Source organism: Pan troglodytes, chromosome 18 (assembly GCF_028858775.2).
Source record: "Pan troglodytes isolate AG18354 chromosome 18, NHGRI_mPanTro3-v2.0_pri, whole genome shotgun sequence".
NCBI classification, from domain to species: domain Eukaryota; kingdom Metazoa; phylum Chordata; class Mammalia; order Primates; family Hominidae; genus Pan; species Pan troglodytes.
The window spans coordinates 71,215,078-71,231,386 of record NC_072416.2 but is presented as its reverse complement, the minus strand read 5'-3'; the positions used below and the strand labels follow the sequence as shown (position 1 = coordinate 71,231,386).

At 44.6% G+C, this 16,309-nt stretch overlaps 1 protein-coding gene across 51 annotated transcripts; it reads right to left on the bottom strand.

Moving 5' to 3' along the window:
- ZNF23 (zinc finger protein 23) lies at positions 1-16,092 on the bottom strand. Of its 51 annotated transcripts, none has more exons than XM_063796258.1 (9): positions 14,654-14,774; positions 14,103-14,448; positions 13,598-13,712; positions 9,181-9,245; positions 8,489-8,538; positions 6,462-6,638; positions 5,660-5,767; positions 3,009-3,130; positions 1-2,293 (listed from the first exon to the last, which is right to left on the bottom strand). In XM_063796258.1, the coding sequence occupies exon 9, from the start codon at positions 2,256-2,258 to the stop codon at positions 501-503; it is 1,758 nt and encodes a 585-aa protein (XP_063652328.1). In that variant the 5' UTR covers positions 2,259-2,293; positions 3,009-3,130; positions 5,660-5,767; positions 6,462-6,638; positions 8,489-8,538; positions 9,181-9,245; positions 13,598-13,712; positions 14,103-14,448; positions 14,654-14,774; the 3' UTR covers positions 1-500. The 51 variants fall into 51 exon arrangements, with proteins under 51 accessions (XP_063652328.1, XP_063652330.1, XP_063652315.1 ...); XM_063796260.1 differs by having other exon boundaries at positions 6,462-6,588; XM_063796245.1 differs by lacking the exons at positions 3,009-3,130; positions 13,598-13,712 and adding an exon at positions 15,990-16,092 and having other exon boundaries at positions 14,313-14,448; positions 14,654-15,592.
- Positions 16,093-16,309: the final 217 nt, after the last annotated feature.

The window sequence follows — 16,309 nt, the reverse complement described above, 5'->3', positions numbered from 1 at the left end:
TTTTTCCTTTTTTAAATAAATCTTTATTTTTCATCTTTTCAAAAGTAATACATGCTTGTTGTCAAAAATTAAACAAATAAATTAATGTAGGTAGAGTATCTTTAGTACGGGTTTTCCTATCCAACAACAAGGCTTCTCTCTCTCTCCACTTATTCAAATTTCCTTTGTAAAGTGGCCCTCAGTGAAGACTTAAATTTCTCCATACAAGTCCTCCATAACTGTTTATTTCTAGAAAATCTACTTTTCTTGATGCTGCTGGGAACGAAATCTTTTCATTATATTTTCTAATTCCTGTTGGTACAAAACAAAGCTATTTATTTTTGGATGTTTCTCTTTAACTGGTCATCCTTTCCTGATTAAAACTGAATAGAATAAAAACTGTTTCCATATGAAGACTCTGCCATATTCATGCCCTCTTGGAGGTTTTTCAATGGATGAATCTGATGATACTTGATCCATTTTGGCATTAACCTTAAGAGTTTTCTATATCTTTCTCATTATTAGGATTTTCCTTCACTATGGACACTCTGATGCTGACTGAGCTGGAAGCTAAACCTGAATGCTTTCCCACACACACTACACATATAGGGTTTCTTCCAACTGTGGACTGTCTGATGTATAATGTAGTCAGAACTAAAGCTGAAGCCTTTGCCACATTCCACACATCTGAAGGGTTTCTCCCCAGTGTGGCTTCTCTGATGCCGAATTAAATGGGCATTAACATGGAAGGCTTTTCCACACTCCTTACACTGAAAGGGTTTCTCTCCTGTATGGATTCTCTGGTGCACAATATAGTTAGAACTACAGCTGAATGCTTTCTCACATTCCATACATTTGAAAGGTTTCTCCCCAGTATGTATCCTCTGATGCCTAGTTAGTTTGGCATTGATACTGAAGGCTTTCCCACATTCCTTACATTGATAGGGCTTTTCTCCAGTATGGATTCGGTGATGATCAAGTAGGTTTCTTTTAGAAGTAAAGCATCTCCCACACTCATTACATTCAAAAGGTTTCTCCCCAGTGTGAATTCTCTGATGCCGCATTAGTTTCCCATTAACGCTGAAGGCCTTTCCACACTCATTACACTCATAGGGCTTCTCCCCAGTGTGAATTCTCAGATGCTGCCGAAATTGGGAGTTACATCTGAAGGCTTTCCCGCATTCATTACACTCATAGGGTTTCTCGCCTGTGTGAATTCTCTGGTGTTGGATTAACTTCCCTTTGACACTGAAGGCTTTTCCACATTCAGTGCATTCATAGGGTTTCTCACCTGTGTGGATTCTCTGATGCTGAATGAGTTTTGTATTATTATTGAAGCCTTTTCCACACTCTTTACACTGATAGGGCTTTTCTCCTGTGTGGATGCTCTGATGCTGCCTAAGCTGGGAGCTGCACCTGAAGCCTTTTCCACATTCATTACATTCATAAGGTTTCTCTCCAGTATGGATTCTCTGATGTTGAATTAATTTTGCATTAACATTGAACGCTTTCCCACAGTCATTACACTCATAAGGTTTCTCTCCAGTGTGGACTCTCTGATGTGTAATATATGCAGAACTACAGCTGAAGCCATTTCCACATTCCTTGCACTGATAGGGCTTCTCTCCCGTATGGATTCTCTGATGCCTACTTAGGCTTCCATTAACACTGAAGGCCTTCCCACACACCTTACACTGATAGGGCTTCTCCCCACTGTGGATTGTCTGATGTGTGATATAATGGGAACTGTAGCTGAAGCTTTTCCCACACTCCACACATTTGAAGGGTTTCTCCCCACTGTGAAGTCTCTGATGCCAAATTAATTTCTCATTAATGCTGAAAGCTTTGCCACACTCCGAACACTGATAAGGCTTTTCCTCAGTGTTGTTCTCTTGATGTTGAATAAGTTGAGAGTCACACCTAAAGGGCTCTACTAATTCTTCACATTTGAAAGGTCTTTCCTCAGAATTAATTATTTCATGCTTCACGAGTTTTGTATCAAAGCTGATGGATTTCCCCAATCCTGTACACCCAGAGGGCTGCTCTCCAGTGATGGTATGACACTGATATGAGTTTGAACTTTGACTAAAAAAACACTCCTCCACGGGGTTTGTCTCATCTTTCACTGTTCCATCAATGGTGTTGCTCTTCTCCTTCTTTATATTTCCTGCTGAGTGGACTTCCTGTTGTTTCTCTAGAAGAGAGGCTTCTGAAAAGTCTGTTTCCTGGGAAAAGTCTCTTTGAAGTTCAAATGATACATTCTCTTTTCCTTCATGCATTTCCTTTGTCAAATCATTGTCAGTCTGAATATCTACTATAAAAAACAGAAAACATAAAATGTCATGTAAGAACCATGTTAGGAAAAAGAAGAGAACTGTGCTATAAAATATAAAAGACCATAATAATCAGGGGGCTCCTTAAAATCACCAGACTAGGTCAAAAAACATAGGGTTTCTCCATAAGGTGGGATAAGTAATTTGTAACTAACTAGTAAAAGAATACAATAAATCCATATATGCTGATGTAAAAAGACATCCAAGATACAATCAAATGGAAAAACAAGTTGAAAAAACAGTATATAGAATAGATTTTCAGCTGTGTAAAGAAAAATATAAAAGACAGATATATAGATTTGTACATACCTAGAAAACTTCTAGAAGAATCCATAAGAAACTAAATAAACTGGCATAGGAAGTTTGGTGGACTTGCTTCCCTACTTTATACACTTTCTGTACTGTTGAATAGGTGTCAATATTATGAAAGTAATGAAAAGCAATGAAAGTAATGATAAAAAAAAAAATCACCATTCCCACTGTGCCACTACAAGGCCACTGTAGAGAACATAACCAATCACATGAAGGTTAAAAGTGACAGCTGGGCACGGTAGCTCACACCTGTAATCCCAACACTTTGGGAGGCTGAAGCAGGCAGATTGCCTGAGCTTGGGAGTTTGCAACCAGCCTGGGTAACACAGTGAAACCCCGTCTCTACTAAACCACAAAAAATTAGCCGGGTGTGGTGGTACGTGCCTGTAGTTCCAGCTACTCGGGAGGATGAGGCAGGAGAATTGCTCGAACCCGGGAAACGGAAGTTGCGGTGAGCCAAGTTCTTGCCACTGCACTCCAGTTTGGGCGACAGAGCGAGACTCCATCTCAAAAAAAAAAAAAAAGTGACAGTAGTGGAATAAAATTCTAGGTCTTGTCCACCAGCTCAGCATTCTTTTAATCACACCATGCTTTTCTACACCCTGCAGTTTCTTCTTAGTTGTTCCTATAGCACTCAGTTCCTTACTTAAAAAAAAAATGGAAAATGCTGAAGAAGGAAAAGGCACAGGATCCAACAGGATATGGCAACTTGGAAGATGACAAGAGTCAGCAGCACCAGGGAGCAAAATGGAAATAATTTTGTTTCTTTCCTTAGAACATTAACTGTGGGCTTTCCAAAATTCGTCCTTCAACTTCATTTCTACTTTAGACAGGCTCTATTTGAGGTCCATCTCATCCCCTTTCTTCCCATTCCCCTCCAAATACTGCTGCATTAACCTTGCCTTTTCCTTTCACTTCTTCCTCTAATCCTAAACTTGATCATTCCCTAAAAATCTTTTTATAATCCCAATAGTCTTTAGAACTAGAACTACTCATCTCTGCATTTGTTCCCAACTTTCTCAAAAGCTGAGTCCCAAAATGCTGCCTCATATTTTTTCATCTTTCATCACTCCTCAACCACATGTAATATGCCCCCTGCCCCAGTATTTCATAATTGCCCTCAATAAGCCCCTCCAATTGCCTGGATTCCCCAGCAAGCACTTTCTAAATAATACTGGTCTCTTCCCAACTAAAAAAATAATACTCATCTGTTGCTATAGACTGAATGTTTGTCCTCCCCACAAATTCATATTCTGAAATCCTAACCCCTGATGTGATTGTATCAGGAGGTTGAGCTATGGCAGAACCCTCATGAATGGGATTAATGCCCTTAAAAAACAGCCCAGAGAGCTCCCTTTCTTGCCACCATGTGAGGATACAGTGAGAAGACGGCTGTCTATTAGCCGGGAAGCAGGCCCTTGCCAGACAGAACCTGCCTGAACCTTGATCTTGGACTAGAACTGTATGAAATAAATTTCTGTTGTTTATAAGCCATCCAATCTATGGCAGTCTGTTATTGTAGCCCAAACTGACTAAGACATCTATACTATCAGATGTCTAGTCATCCTCTCCAGAAGTCTATTCCTGCTTTGCTGCACTCTCACCAACATTGAATATAATTTAATTATTCTCAATATGATAGGTGAAATATCTCTCGTTTTCACTTTCCTCTCTTGCAGTGAGGATGGCCATTTGACACAGTTACAGCAAATGAGTCTTAAACAGGTATCACTGACTGGGCTTCTGAAGATTTTTAAAAAGAAAGTCAACACTGCTGCCATGGGCCTCATGCCCTTTGCCCTCCCTTCTGCCTGCCTAGAGCCTGTTTGATTCCTCATCCCAATTAACCCACACACACTGACTACATTAATGTTTCTATCACCAGCTAGGATCATGATGGGTTTCCTGGAAAAGTCAAAGACTTCAGGACAGTCAGCTGTCTACAGAATAAAATACAGGGTCCTTTGATTAAGACCTCACAATATCACCTTTTTTCCTATATTTGTCAAGGCCATTATACGGCAAACTCCATTTCCAAAACATGCCTTCTTTGGTCAGATATCGTCTAATAGAATGATCAAAAGGAATAAAAACCTACAGAAACCATCTAAGAAAAATGAAGACTCACTGAAAAAATTCAAGAGAATCTCACAGACCCTAAATATAAGAAATAATGGGGGGCCTCGGGGGGAATGAGAAGTCATTTGGCAGCTACTCTGCTGGCACCAATTGGAGCCCTGCTCCTTCAAGTGTGGTCTGGTAACCAGAAGTACTGGCATCGCCACATCACCAGGGAACTTCATAGAAATGCAGACTCCACACTTACTGCATGTCTGTAAGACCTCAGGATTCCTTTACACATTCACATTTAAGAAGCAAAAATTAAGAGCACTTCCTCCCTTCCACATTACCTTCCCTGTGTACAGCTGTATCCCCCAAAACCAAAATAAAAATACTGAACTGAGCACACATTATAAGCTAGGTATTTGATATGTGTTATCTCATTTAAACCTCAACCCACAAGATAGTACTATTACCTCCTTTCATTATTAACCCATTTTCAGAGATGAGAACACTCAAATAACCTACTCAAAGTCATGCAAATTAGGAAGCAGCACAGTTGGGACTGGACCTCAGAAAAGTCTCCTCTAAAGACTGTGCTTTTAAGCACTTCTATCTGTGTGAAAAGGCTGTTAATTCTGTATCCTCCACACTATGTGAATAATGCTTAGAAATGGCAAGGAACCCCCAAACTACTGAGTCCCTTAATTTTGTCTGAGAAAGGCAGGATTCCAAAATTAGCATTGAAGAGTCAGAATGAAGGGTTTGAAAAAAGATCTGTTCTTGGAATTAGACACAACAAACTTTGAAGACAGAAAGATAAGGACTATCTATCTCTATGAATCATCAAAATTTACTCAAACTTCACTCTGTATGACTGGCCAATAAACACAGTATGTTTATATGTTGCTAAAGCTGGCTTTATGCCTAAAGTGCTAAATTCCAACAGAGTGGGAAATATGTACCTCCCTTACCAGTCTGGAGGCCCTGGAGGCCTGTTCCTGCAGCCAGTGGAGATGGGCCCCCCAGCTCACCTCCTCCCTCCAGTTGTGAGATCACAGCAGGTTTGAGAAGTGGAAATCCTGGTTTGGGAGAGGTAAATAGGAGAGACAGATGAATAAACTCCCACAGACAAATTCCTAAGCCTCTTCTCAGACTGTCTCAGCAATGGGGAGGGAAGGTAAGAACCCCAGGAGGTCCCAAGCCTCAGGACTACGGGAAAGTACTGTGGGGCTTAGGAAGGACTAGAGAGACCTTGGAGACTTCCAAGGGCTTTGGGAGGCAAATGTGGGGGTTGGGAGTGAAGGCTTGGGAACGTGTGGGAGAGCCTGGGAAGGGCCCAGACTGTAGGCCTAGGAGACCTCATGCAGGGCAAGCAGGGAGATTCTGCCCAAAGGGATACCACTTTTTGACCTTGGCCTGAAATAATCCAGAGTACACTGAGATCCTTGAAAAGACTCAAGACAGGTAAGATGAGGGGGCAACTGAAGATGCCACTGTGGAACAGGAAGCAACTGGATTCCAGTGTTTCCAAAACATAGCTTTCATGGGTTGGATCAACAGTGCATACCAGTTCCAAGCAAAGTCCTATATAGGCCTACAAAAGGCTTGGCATTTGCACCTGCCAGTAACCTCTAAGTCTAGGAGATTAGGAACAGCTCTGGGGTTCTCACTCAGTAAAGGATTACCAGAGATCCCCTCAGTAACCTGTAAGGGAGAAGCAAGCCAGGAACCCCAATTGGCAGATTCCAGGTTCCCAGGGTAGAGAGGTCTTACCCAGGGAGGCCACATTCCCATAATTCTCCAGCATCACATCCCTGTACAGGGTCCTCTGTGCAGGGGACAGGCCATCCCATTCCGCCTGGGTGAAGTACACAGCCACGTCCTCAAAGGTCACCGACTTCTGAAACAATAGGTTCCTGCTGCCCTAGGGCCAATTCCATGGCTCAGGCCCTAAGTGAGGGGCAGAGGGCAGTATAAGGGCTTGGGGAGGGTGCTTGTGAGAGCACAAAATTAGTATTAACAACAAGGGGAAGATCTCAGAAAAAAAATATCGAGAAAGTAAACTACAAAGTATCCACCTTCTCCCACAGCAGGGAAACCTCATGCCATTTTTCACACAAATAAGAGGTCACATAAGACAGGCTGAAAGAAAAACAATTTCCATAAGCAAATTCTCTAAAGCCAACTCCACTCTTTTAGATAAGCTGCTCCCTCCCAGCAAACTCGGGGCTGATCCACCAGCAGGTCCCACACCACTCCCTGCGCCTAACCTCAGCCCTGTTCTGCTCCCCACCCATCGCCCTCATCCTCACAGCTCAAGCCACCCCCAAAGATCATCCACGGCTTCTGTCTCATCCAGCCCCACCAGATTCCCTTCACAGACCCCCCAACAAGGGGCTGTGCAGCCTCTGCTTGAGCACCTCCAGCCAAGGATGCTCCATGCTGCCCAGGCTGCGGGGTCTTCCTGGAAAGCCAGAATTTTCCTTACCCTCTCCCATTCAAGTCTCATCCTTTCCAACTTCTCCGAAAGCTTCACTGTTTCTCCAAGAACATTTGGGAAAGCAGGGAGACTGGCCTTCCCACTGGCCGGCTACTCTCCCCTTTGCATCACTAAGCTATGTGGTTGGCACAAGCTCCACCACTCAGGGACGCTTCGTGTCACTCCCAGGCCCAACCACCCCTCCTGGGCAGCTGCAGCCTCTGGGAGGCTCACCCTCTGCCCACCTCAGCCTGCTCTAACAACCATGGGGGCTCACTGGCAGGGATCTGCTGCTCAACTCCTCTCTGCTAGGATGTGTCTTCCTGGAGTTTACTGACCTCCACCCATCAGCAATTCTAGTCCAACCTTTAGGTGTTTCTGTGAGTCTTCTTTGTGTGACCTTCAACAAGTAACTTCTCTGCACAAAATATAATGTCTTCACTGTGTGCCGCCACCACCACCCTGGTAAGTTGGCACTTCCTTCTGAACTTACACCTCAGCTGGGGTCAGAATCACCCTCACAAGAAACCTCAGCCAGAAACCTGGGGATTGTTCTTGACTTCCCACCTTCCTTATCACCACAAATCCTTTGAGTCTCTATGTCCGAAAGATTTTTTTTTCTTTGAGTTGGAGTCTCGCTCTGTCACCCAGGCTGAAGCGCAGTGGCGTGACCTCGGCTCACTGCACCCTCTGCCTCCCGGGCTCAAGCAATTCTCCTGCCTCAGCCTCCTGAGTAGCTGGGACTATAGGCATGCACCACAAAACCCAGCTAATTTTTCTATTTTTAGCAGAGACAGGGTTTCACCATGTTGGCTGGGCTGATCTTGAACTCCTGACCTCAAGTGATCCAACCACCTCAGCCTCGCAAAGTGCTGGGATTACAGGCGTGAGCCACCACACCCGGCCATGATTTTTCTATCTTAAGCATTACTTGAATTGGATCCCTCTTTAATGATGGCTTTCCTTGATGAAGCCCATGTCACGGGACCAGTGGGATTCTTCTTTGTGAAGTGGTCACCATGCTTTTGAATCTTCCTTACGAATTATTCCATACACATCACAAATCTGACCAAGTTAACATCACTGGTTCCACAGCTGTCTTATGGCTAAGCAGTTCTGAATCACACAATAACTCTGTGATCCTGGGCAAGTTACTCTACTCCCCTTTTGCCTTTTCTTTTTAGGTGGAAAGAGTACAACACAGCACTTATCACAGAGGCGGTTGTCAGGACCAAACGACCATACAAAGGGCTTAGCATGGCTCCTGGAGCATAGTAAGCCTCCAAAGATACAACTGGTGTGACTGTGGACTGTTCCCAACCTGTAGTCCATGGAAGTCCATGGATGAGCTTCAGGGGATCCGTGAAGTCCCTGAAAATGTATGGAAAATTTGGTTTGCAGGTTTATGTTCTGCAGGTTCCCCGCACAACACCTCTTTCCTGCAGGACAGGGTGGAAAGCTCTTCTCAGAGACCTAAAGTCTGCATCCTAAACTGTGAAAGCTTCACAAGCACAATGAGACATTCCGTCCCATGTGACTGTCTTCCCCCTCCCTTGACTCCACTCCCTGTGACCTTCCCTTACCCCTGAATTAGAGGCACGGCCATCCTTCTCTGACCAGGTCCTGCTATTCCTCTTCTCTACATCCCCACCACAGATAGTCCAATCCTCTGCGACTGTGCTCCACTGACACCCCTGCACAGTACATCCCACAGGGGCGGTTTCCACGTCCCCATTCACCCAGAGCCCTGTGCTGGGGGTGCTCCTGTAGAGAGGAGCAGAGACCCTCAGTGTGCAGAAGACCACCACCCTCCTGCTCTCCTGCTCACTCTCCCGCTGCCTCCACTCGCTACTGTCCTGGTCTCTGCCGCCCTCCCCGCACAACACCTCTTTCCCACAAGTTCCAGTCCAGCAGGTGGAAGCAGCTGTCATCCCGAGGCTCACCAGCTCCCCTTCTCAATGTTTTTCTATCTGAAACTGCCCAGAGGAAGAGCTGAAGGACCCCACAGCTCACCTGGGGCCAGGTTGTCAGGTGCATGGCTGCCATCCCCTGGTCCCCGTCTCAGAGAAGGGCTGGAGCTAAGGAGAAACACAAAGAGAGACAAGTGTGAGGCAAGCCACCCCAACCAGAGCAACATAGCCCCTCACAGAAAATGCAAGACACAGGCAGCTTGCATCCAAATAGGAGTGCGAACAGGAGCTGCCCAAGAAGGGAGTGATCTGTTCACTGGCTCAGTGCCTAGGACTCCAGGCTATGACACTGAAATTCACTGCCAGGAACCCTAGGACTTTACAATTCTGATACATATCACACACACAGAAGAGTATATATATAAAATTTAAAAATAAACAAATAAAAATAAAAAATAAAAAGAAGAAGAAGAGTGCATATAAAACCTGCTGGGCACGGTGGCTCGTGCCTATAATCCCAACACTTTGAGAGGCCAAGGCGGGTGGATCACTTGAGCTCAGGAGTTCGAGACCAGCCTGGACACATGGCAAAACCCTGTCTCTATAAAAAATACAAAAATTAGGCTGGGCGCGGTGGCTCAAGCCTGTAATCCCAGCACTTTGGGAGGCCAGGGCGGGTGGATCACAAGGTCAGGAGATCAAGACCATCCTGGCTAACACGGTGAAACCCCATCTCTACTAAAAATATAAAAATTAGCCGGGCATGGTGGCGGGTGCCTGTAGTCCCAGCTACTCGGGAGGCAGAGGCAGGAGAATGGTGTGAACCCGGGAGGCAGAGCTTGCAGTGAGCCAAGATTGCGCCACTGCACTCCAGCCTGGGCAACAGAGCAAGACTCCGTCTCAAAAAAAAAAAAATTAGCCAGAGGTGGTGACATATGCCCGTGGTCCCAGCTATTCGGGAGTCTGAGGTAGGAGGATCACTTGAGCCCGGGAGGTCAAGGCTGCAGTGAGCCAGTATCACACCACTGCACTCCAGCCTGGGTGATGAGAGTGAGACGCTATCTCAAAAAAATAAAAAATAAAAAATAAAAAAAAATAAAATGTATGCAGAGCCTAAAAAATAAAGCAAAGAGTCATGTATCCACAATTCATTTCAAGAAATAGGACAATACCAAGATCTTTGACTTATTTCTCTTTCTCAACACAAGCATTATCTTCAGTATCACAGCAGGAGAAGCTGGACTGGCTGGGCTGCAGCCCCAGTACACAGGCCTGGGGAGTCAGACCCCAGGGAGGCAGCGCCTGGAGAAGGCAGCTGCCCCCCAGTATCCTGCCCCATTTCCTCAGAGCTCTGAATGTCCTCAAGAATCCTAACACCTCTGGAGAGGTCTTGAGAGGTCAGTCCTCCTAAGGACAGCACAGGCTGTCCTTAGGAAGCTGAGCTGGAAGTTAGGAACCAGGCTGTTTCCCAAACTTTCCAGTCTTCTGATAGTGAATGAGCCAAGGCCTACACTTCTGCGTCAGCTCCTGAGAGAGGAGATCACTGTAGCAGCCAGTCCCGTGACCCAGAGCCTCTTGTTCACTGTATTCAAAAACATATGGACTAGTGGTTTTCTGACTTTTACTGCCCCTAAAGTCAGTCTTGAAATTACATTTTCCTAAAATATCATCCATTTCTTCCAGGATTTCAACTTTACTAGTACAGAGTTGCAGAAAATACTGGTTCATGATTCTTTCCATTTCCTCCATATCCAGAGCTAGTTTGCTTTTCCCACTTCTTCTTTTGAATATATGTGCTTTCTAGACCTTTTTCCCAGGGTTAGAGTTAGAGACTAAACATTTATGTCCCTGCCAAATTCATATGTTGAAGCTCTAGCCTCCAATGTGACTGTATATGGAGACGGGGCCTGTGAAGAGGTTACAAGGATAAATGAGGTCCTAAGGGTGGGACTAAAGGTCCTAAGGTTAAATGCGGTCCAATAGGGGTGATGCCTTTACAAGAAGAAGGAGAGACCCAGAGCCCACGAACCCACTCACTCCCCGCCTCCCCCATGTGAGGACACAACGAGAGGGCTACTATCTATAAGCCAGGAAGACAGCCCTGGCAGGAGCCAAAATCAGCTGGCACCTTGATCCTGGACTTCCAGTCTCCAGGACTGTGAGATATAAGTATGTTGGTGAAGCCACCCAGTCTATGGTATTTTGTTATGGCAGCCCAAGCAGACTAATACAGTTAGGCTGAGCAGTGTTTTACTTATTTTAATGTGGTTTCCTTTTATTTTCAAAGAACCAGCTTTTCTAGTTGAGCAACACTACTTTCTTCTATTTGTTTTAAATTCACTAATTCTGCTCTTAGTTTGTTCCTTCAGCTCTGTAAGGGGCAGTGTAAGCACCACTCCAATCCTCTTATCCCATCCTCAGTCCAGTTCTACAGAGGTTAGTCAGCTTTGTGAAGCTGCAACCTACCAGAACCTTCACAAGGACCTACATCACCTATGCCTGGTTCCTGCCCTGGGGCTTCTCTGGTGTCCTATGTGGGACACCTGTGGACACCTGCTGGGCCCTGAAGTGCAGAGGCATTAACACCTGTGGGACCCCCTTGACCAATAGGGGAGAGAAACCAATGGATAAATGTTTTCCCCGTCGATCCCCCAGCGGGGCAGCCTTAAGACTCCAAGGCTCCTCAAACGCCCTGCAAGGCAGAGCCTGTTGAGGGCCGAGCATACCAATGCATCCTCGTACCAGTTCTCCCATCTCTGTTTCACTCCCCTTGTCTTTCACTCTGCCCCTGTGACCATATTCCTAAATAAATTCCTACATACAAATCTTTGTTCCACGTTCCGCTTTTGGGGAAGCTTAGACTACAAAAGGCTTTTTTCCCATCTTCTTGAGGTTGCATGACTTATTCATTTATTTTCATTCTTCCTATTTGGCAATTAAAGCCTATAAGGCCACAAATTTTCCTCGGGATACACTGTTTGCCACATTCCAGAGGTTTTTATATTTCATGTTTTAATTACTGTTTTATAGTCAGTCAGCAATTCTGTTTTGTCTCTGACCTAGTAATTGCTTAGGATAGTTTACTGTTGCTAATTTCTTCTGTTTATAAGTTCTGGCTTTATTGCATGATGGTTATATAACCCAATCTACTAACTTCTACTTTACACATTTTTCAGGGTTTTTTTGTGACTCGTGTCCATTTAAAAAAATATATTATCTGGTGTTTAAAGAGAAAACTTATTCTGTGATGGGAGAACATACAACTCCATTTTTAGATAATAAACCAACTCTACCAATTACATATGTAGTGTGATAGCTACCCCGCTCAGCTAGTCAAGGGTGTATACCTGCTGCCTGAACCTTGAAGGCCGGGCAGTGAGTCAAGACCATGGGGCTCAGCAGAGGAGCAGGTGTTTGCAAGAACGTAAACATCCTAGAAAGTATATGAGAACCTACCAAGAAAAGTCTCATCGTTTAAATGCAGTAGGCAAACAGCCAGAAAATTCTCTAAAAAGTACTTAGAGACGAGGGGCATCACAGGTCTCTAAAGCTGTCCTGCTGCCATCCAGGAGTAAGTATGTAAGTCCTAATAAACTCATCTACTTGCCAAGCTGGACTCGTCCAAGGCATTCTTTGGTCTCTTGGCTCCCTCCCAAGGGGATAGTTTTTTTTAAAATACGATTCCAGGTTTTTTCCTGTTATGACATTATATAGATTTTCTACATAATCCTTGATTACTTTTACCTAATTAAACCAAGATGGCCAGTGAAGAACTAACTCTCACAAAACACTGAGCTCAGATGTGTCATGAGCAAATTCTTTCAATGTTTCGGAAATGAGTAATTCTAACACTATGTAAACCGTAGCAGAGCACAGCAAAGTAAGTTTCCCAATTCTTTTTATGGTGCCAGCACAATACTGATGCAAAAACTACAGACCAGTCTCATTTATGAATTCTAATGCAAAAATTCTATCAAGGAATAGACTCCAATAGTTCATTAAATACATCATGAGTAAGTAGGATTATCCCACGAAGATAAGCAAAGCTCAACGTCAGGATACTAATTAGTATATTTTTCACATTAATAAATCAAAGAAAGATAAACACACTGTCCATCTCAACAGATGCCAAAGATGTTTAACATAATTCAACATTTGTGCCTAATTTTAAAAACTTACACACTAGAGAAACTCTCATATGTAGGAGGTACGTACAAAAATATTATCAGCACATTTTAATAACAAAACACTGAAAACAACCCACATGTCCATTGAAAATACATCGATAAATTTTCATACAGTTTTTACAATGGAACATTACCCAGAAGCTACACACAGAATGAATTTGGAAACTTAACATTGAATTATGCGAGTCCCAGATGACTTATACACACAATGGTGCCATTTATATGAAGCTCAAAAAAAAAAATTTAAGTACATTGCTTACAGATACATGCATATGTAATTATTTTTTAAAATAACAGAGCTACAATTAACACAAAAGTCAATATAACTGTTACCTCTAGGGGTTGGAGGCTGGGAGTTGGGTTGAGGAGGAGGAACACATTGATAAATTCAGCAGTACTGGCAATCTTCTCTTTCTTAATTGGGTGGTGTGTTCATGGATGTTTACTACTATATATGTAACATATAAATATATATTTTAAATAAATATATAAACCAGCAAGGATGGGGTGAAATTGAGGACCCAAAATGTAATACAAAGAACAGCCAATGTGCTTAACTATACTACAGTGAACATAACCACACTTAAGTGGTAGGAAAGAAAAGGGGTAAGCAACTTTGGAAAACAGTATTTTGACTAAATACCATAAGAGTAAAGACAAAAAGACCTGTATCCAAGTACTGTACTTTAGGTAGTAAATTTGCTTTTCATGGGGGTATGAATTAGCGATTCTGAAACTACTAAATATATTCTAAAACTGAGTGAATTCGTAATTACGTTGTAGAAGTCATTCCCAGGTCATTGTCAACCCTGAGCCGAGAGAAGCAGGGCTGAGTTACCTTTTGGGACTGACACTGCTCCAGGAGACAATGTCCTCCAAAAGCCGGGCTGCTTCTGCTGCCGGGTGACTGGGAGGGGCTCTGCGCTCCCACTCGGCCCTAATTCATGACCCTATGTCAGGAGCCTGGGAGCACACGGTCCATACTCGGGATGCACATAGGTTAATGTTCCTGCCAGACCTCAGCATGTCAAAAGACTTGTGGTATCACCTCAGGCCGCTTCACGCCCGCAAATATTCCATCTTTTAGCTGCACCGACACATCTTCCCCCGTCGATCAAGTGCTAAATTCTCAGGGCCTCGTGGCTGGGACAGCAACGTGCGTTTCCCCTTCCAATGGGCGCAAGCTATTGAGCCACAAAGACCAAAGCTGGAGTCGAGGAGCGCGGAAGAGCACCCCGGGCCACCGCCCTGCTCCCTCTCCCAGCCTGGGCCTCCTGGCAGCGTAGGCCACGGGAGACCCTGCAGCACCCAGGGTGGGAGTGCGTCTCAACCGGACCCAGAGCCTGGGGGACAGGGCACGGCACACAACGCCCGGAGCCCCGCACTCACCTCCGTAGCGGGCTGCTCCCCGGCGCTGCCGGAAGTGCGTCACCAGGCGGCCGGGCCTCTCTAGGAGCAAGGTCGCTCCGCCTCGGTGGTGGTCACGCCCGGCCAGCTGTGGCCGCATCCCTGTCGGCTAGCTCGAGTCTGGCCCACGGTGACTGTTACCCCTGGGGAATAGGGCAGGTAAGAATCAGAGCCAAGCGGGGACCCAGCCCGGGGAGGTGAAGCTGCAGGTGCAGCCACGTGTGGGAGTCTTGGAAATGGACCAGTGGATGGCGCGCTGTCACACCCAATGCCCCCTTTTTCTAACAAATAGTTTGTAATGTCCATCTTATTCTCCTGACCTGATATTCATATATAATGGCCTAGAAAATCATACATAACATACACACCTACATATTAAAAACTAATGTTATGCCTTAAGTGTAATGAAAGAGAAAAAAAAGAGGACCGTCATCTGTCGTTTAAAAACACATACTTCAATGTGTTTGGTCTTGGCTGCTGCAGGAGACCTAATAAGGTGGTCGCCTTTACACATAGACGTTGTCTGAGTGCCACAGCCACAAAGCTGTGACTTTCATTGTTACAAAAGTCACAAAATTATGATCCAAAATGGCAAACATGTTTTGGTGAAGTTGTGAATGAAACACAGGACAATCGTCTCTTGATTATACAATAATTACATTCCTGGAAGATCAGTGTATGTTAAAACTGTGCAAAAATACATGTTTATCCAGAAAACAGGTTTAGATTCAGATAATTTAGAAATAGAATTTTCACCTACCTGAATGTTCAGCAAGACATTTGAAAGTGTGAACATTTTTTCAATGGGCAGGACTGTCCTGTACATTGCAGGATCCTGGCTCCTATCCACAACGCTAGTAGCAATGTTACCACTGACACCAAATATAACAAAATACCTACCATAAAATTCCAAAATGAGCCCTGGGGGAAGGGAGACAGTACTAAATGCCACTGGATTGGACGACCCTTAAAATCCCCACCCCCTCACACACCCCCCAACCCTGGTAATGTAGGCTTTTCTTCCTTCCAGCTCTGATCCATCCAACGCTGCTGCACTGGAGACTGGTATTTGGCTCCCACTTGCCTCTGTGGCCTCTTATCACTCCCATTCATTCCCTGACTCTACCTCAGCCCTACATGCTAAAAATGCTGTTCTCTAAATCTAGAATGCCCTTCCCTTCCCATTCCTACCCTCCATCTTGACTGTTACTGGAAGTGTGAGCTCAAATCCCATTTTGCATGGGAAGCAAGCCTTCCCTCATCACCCAGAATAAGGCAGGACACTCATTTATGTGCCATCACAGCACTGTGTACTTACTTAATGGTGATAGTTTATTTACATGTCTGTCTTCTCTGGTGGCTCCAGGGAACAGACACTGTATCTATCTTGTTCAACATCATCATCCTCAGCTAGAGAATAACTGGCAGAAAGAAGGAGAGCAATAAACATTTGTTGTTGACAATGGTCCAAAGGCTCCAGCCCTAACTCTTAGGCAGAAGCCTACTTTGTGTGTCCCCAAGGGTAGGATATGTCTTATGCCTTGGACCTTGACAGTGACCATGGCCAGGTGCCCTTCTCTGCCTTGCCCTGACCCTGATCTTCACTGTTTTCCAAAATGAGTTCATTAAGAAAATGAT